The following is a 5304-nucleotide window of genomic DNA, read 5'->3' as shown; positions in this document are numbered from 1 at the left end:
GAGAATCTGAACAGATTACTATTAATGAAGTTGAACTGTTAATCAAAAAAACTCCCATCAAACAAAAGTCTAGAACCAGATGGCTTCAGAGTGAATTGTACCAAACATTTTAAGAGTTAATACCCATTCTTCTCAAACTACTCCAAAAAATAGTAGGAAAACTTCCAAATTTATCTTCTGAGACCAATATTACCCTGATACTAAAACTGGACAATAATACAAGAAAAAAAAAAAAAAACTGTAGGCCAACATCCCTGATGAACACAGATGCAAAAATCTTCAACAATATATTAGCATTCCAATTTTAACAATACATTAAAAGGATCATTTACCAAAAGCAAATGGGATTTATTCCAAGGGTACAAATATGATTCATTATCCACAAACCAATCAGTGAGATACATCATATTAACAAAATTAAGGACAGAGACCATATGATCATCTCAATAGATGCAGAAAAAGCATATGATAAAATTCAATATCCACTTATGATAAAAAAAAAACCCTCCCAAAATGGCTTTAGATGAACCATTCCTAAACATAATAAAACCTATATACAAAAAACTCACAGTTTTAATGGTGAAAACTCAAATTTAACATACTAGTGGAAGTCCAAACCATAGAAATCAGACAAAGGGGGAAAAGCATCCAAATTGTTGAAGAAGTAAAATTGTCACTAATTTCATCTATCATAATGCTATATTTAGAAAATGCTATGGATTCTGTCAAAAAACCTAACAAACTAATAAACTAATAACTAATAATAATAATAACAAATTCCTACCTAACTAATATTAATAACCTGATAAACTAATAAATGAGTTCAGTAAGGTTGCAGGATACAAAATTAATATACAGAAACCTGTTGCATTTCTTTTTTAAAAGATATATTTATTTATTTGAGAGAGAGAAAGAGCTGGGGGTTGCAGAGGGAGAGGAAGAGAAAGAATCTCAAGCAGAAGGAAACTCTTGCTGAGTGCAGATCCCATTGTGGGACTCGGTTTCATAACCCTGAGATCATGACCTAAGCTAAAATCAAGAGTTGGATGCTTAACTGACTGAACCACCCAGGAGGTTCCAGAAATCTGTTACATTTCTATGCACTAATAATAAACTAGCAGAAAGAGAAATAAAGAAAGTAATCCCATTTACAATTGCACCAAAAGAATAAGAAAGGAATAAGCTTAACCAAGTAGGTGAAAGACCTATATGCTGAAAACTATAAAACGCTGATGAAAAAGATTGAAGATGACACAAATGAAAAAATAAACAATGATCATGAATTTTAAGAATTAACATTTTTTAAAATGTTCATACTACCCAAAGTAATCTACAAATTCAATGCAATTTTTATCAAAATACCAACAGCATTTTTCACACAAGTAGAATAATCCTTAAATTTGTATGGACCCACAAAAGACTCTAAATAGTCAATGCAATCAAGAATGAAAACAGAACTGGAAGTATCACAATCACAGATTTCAAATATACTAAAAATCTATATACTACAAATCTATAATAAAACAGTATGGTACTGGAACAAAAACAGACATGTAGATCAATGAAACAAGATAGCACAGAAATACACCCACAATCATATGATTAATTAATCTACAACAAAGGTGGTAAAAATATACAATAGGGAAAAGACATTCTTTTTAATAAAGGGTGCTGGGAAAATTGGACTGCTACATGCAAAAGAATAAAACTTTCTTATACCATATACAAAAATAAACTAGAAATGGATGAAATCCTAAATATGATACATAAAGTCATACAAACCTACAGGAAAACATAGTTAATAATCTCTTGGACATCAGCCTTAGCAACATATTTATGGATAGGTCTCCTTAGACAAGGGAAACAAAAGTAAAAATAAACTATTTGAATTATACCAAAATAAAAAGCTTTTGCACAATAAAGGAAACTATCAACAAAATGAAAAGTCACCCTACAGAATAGGAGAAGAGATTTGCAAATGATATATCTGAAAAGGGGTTCATATCTAAAATATATAAATAACTCCTAGAACTCCAAAGTAAAACTCCTAAAACACCAAAAACCCAACAGTCTAATTAGAAAGTGGCCAGAAGATATGAATAGACATTTTTCCAAAAAAGACATACAGTTGGCCAACAGACATGAAAAGTGGCTCAACATTACTAGTCATCAGGGAAATGCAAATCAAAACCACAATGAGATACTCACTCACACCAGTCAGAATGGCTAGTTTTAAAAAGACAAGAAATAACAACTTGGCAAGGATATGGAGAAAAGGGAACGATGTGCACTCGTGGTGAGAATGTCAACTAGGGCATACACCATGGAAAACAGTTTGGAGGTTCATCAAAAGATTAAAAACAGAAATACCATACAATTCTGTAATCACTAATAAAATAAAATAAATACACTAATAAAGAAAATAAATTTACTAATAAAGAAAATAAAAACGCTAATTCAAAAAGATATGTACACCCCTGTTTAGTGCTGTATTATTTGCAATAACCAAGATTTGGAAGCAACCCAAATGTCCGTCAAAAGATGAATGGATCGCGGCTGGAACCATGGAGGGTGCAGAGGAGAAGAAAAAGAAGGTTCCTGCCGTGCCAGAAACCCTTAAAAAGAAGCGAAGGAATTTCGCAGAGCTGAAGATCAAGCGTCTGAGGAAGAAGTTTGCTCAAAAGATGCTTCGAAAGGCAAGGAGGAAGCTTATCTATGAGAAAGCCAAGCATTACCACAAGGAGTACAGACAGATGTACCGGACTGAGATTCGGATGGCGAGGATGGCGAGAAAAGCTGGCAACTTCTATGTACCTGCAGAACCCAAGTTGGCGTTTGTCATCAGGATCAGAGGCATCAATGGTGTGAGCCCAAAGGTTCGAAAGGTGTTGCAGCTCCTTCGCCTTCGTCAAATCTTTAATGGCACCTTTGTTAAGCTCAACAAGGCTTCAGTTAACATGTTAAGGATTGTGGAACCATATATAGCATGGGGGTACCCTAACCTGAAGTCAGTGAATGAATTGATCTACAAGCGTGGTTATGGCAAAATCAACAAAAACGAATTGCCCTGACAGATAACACATTGATTGCCCGATCTCTTGGTAAATATGGCATCATCTGCATGGAGGATCTGATTCTCGAGATCTATACTGTTGGAAAACGTTTCAAAGAGGCAAACAACTTTTTATGGCCCTTCAAATTATCTTCTCCACGAGGGGGGATGAAGAAAAAGACCACCCATTTTGTGGAAGGTGGAGATGCTGGCAACAGGGAAGACCAGATCAATAGGCTTATTCGAAGAATGAACTAAAGTATCTACCATGATTATTTTTGTAATCGGGCCAGTTAATAAAGGACTACTCTCAAGTGGGGAAAAAAAAAAAAAGATGAATGGATCAAGAAGATGTGATACTCACACACTATAATGTAATATTGCTCAGCTGCAGTAAAGAATGAAATCTTGCCATTTGCAACAGTATAGATGGACCTAGAGGGTATTATGCTAAATGAAATTTCAGACTGCCAAAGACAAATACAATATGATTTCACTCATATGTGGATTCGAAAAAGAAAAAAAATGAACAAACAAAAAAACAAACCAGAAACAAATTTATAAATACAGAGAATAAACTAGTGGTTCCAGATAGGAGGGGATGAAAGATGGCCAACATAGGTGAAGAGGATTAAAAGGTATAAACTTCTACTGATAAAATAAATAAGTCACAGGAATGGAAAGTATAGCATAGGGAAGATACTCATAATACTGTAATAATGTTGTATGTTAACAAGTGGTGGCTACACTTATTGTGATAAGCATTGCATAATATATAAATTGTTGAATTGTTATGCTGTATACTTGAAACTAACATAATATTGTATGCCACCTATGCTTCAATTATAAAAATTTAATAGTATATAGTATAATAGTATATAGCTGTTTTAATACGATAAAGAGTTTAATATATTTTAGCTGATATTACAAATACCTTGAGTTTTGCTTATCAAAAATTTTAAGTTGCTTTTTTTTTTTTTTGTCTAAGATATTAAGGATGTGCTTAATTTCTTTTAGGAATTTTAGCACAGCTTAAGTTAGTGGCTTAAATGACAAATAAAAATGAATTTAACTACCAAATTTACATAATGCTTGAAGAGATTTACAATAACAAAGAAACATTGTATTTAAACTAGACATGTAAATTTAAGTAGGCAAGTCAAATATTTTGAAGCATTACTTCTTTGGCCTACTCAGTCTTACTCCTAAAACACTGCCCTCCACAACCACGTCTGTTGATTTGTTCCTTAATAAAACTCCATATTAATAGTTTTAAAAGTTCTTTGCTTTCTTATTAAATTTGCCAATCTCTAGAAACATATGTAGGGTTAGACATATATTCTTTTTTTGTAATTGTTAGTTTACTTTTGCTTTAATTTAAGATGCTATCAATGGAAAAGAAAATTCTTGAAATGTAGCAGAATATTTCAACATTTTCCCTTTTCAATACAAAAATAATTTGTCAGTGACTCAATACCATGTTCCCTAAACCATTACCTTTAATACCAATCATTCGCTATTGCCAGAAAGTAGATGTGAAAATATGATTGAAAAAGAACAACAGAGATTTCAGCAGGGTCTAATCTCTTGTGTCCTGTAAGTACTGACACTTCATTTTAAATACTACTTAGTGTAGGATACTTGTGTTACGAAATTCATATGTTGAAACCCTAATCCTCATGGTGATGGTATTTGGAGGTGGACATTTTGGAGATCATTTGATCATGAAGGTGGAACCTTCACAAATGGCAATTGTCCTTAATCCAAAAGAAAGTGATGATCTTTCCTTTGTCATGTAAGGATACAGAAAAAAATTGGTATTTCTAAATCAGGAGGAGAACTTCTTCATGACCCCAATCCAACCATGCTAGTAACCTTTTCTCAAGCTTCTAACCTTCAAAACTGTACCAAAATAAATAAATAAATAAATAAAATAAGATAAAATAAAAACTTAAAAAAAAAATAAAAAATCTATTTTAAGCCACCCAGTCTATGGTATTTTGTTTAAAAAGCCCAAACTGACTCAAGCAAGCTACTTTCCATTGTTCTTCTGTTCATATCATTCTTATTACCAAAACTGTATTTTAGAAACATGCTCACAAAATGTGTTAAGACTCTGGTTAAACATTCATTTTGACTCCCCCGCCCTTAATTATTATCTGTATGCACCCATATGTTGTGGGCTAAATTGTGCTCCCTCCCACCCCCCAAAATGTATATCTTGAATTCCTGAATTCTAGTACCTGAGAATG

The 5304-nt window shown here is 32.9% G+C and overlaps 1 protein-coding gene across 1 annotated transcript; it reads left to right on the top strand.

Annotated features, from left to right (window-relative positions):
* Positions 1-2556: 2556 nt before the first annotated feature.
* LOC309863752 (large ribosomal subunit protein uL30-like) lies at positions 2557-3312 on the top strand. Its single transcript, XM_082728929.1, is given in 2 exon segments — positions 2557-3051; positions 3054-3312. Coding segments are annotated over 2 exon segments (744 nt in total). The 5' UTR covers positions 2557-2564; the 3' UTR covers positions 3311-3312.
* The last annotated feature ends 1992 nt before the right edge of the window (positions 3313-5304 follow it).

This window comes from Mustela nivalis (assembly GCF_964662115.1).
Source record: "Mustela nivalis genome assembly, chromosome: 4".
NCBI lineage: Eukaryota > Metazoa > Chordata > Mammalia > Carnivora > Mustelidae > Mustela > Mustela nivalis.
This window is presented reverse-complemented; position numbering and strand designations above follow the sequence as displayed.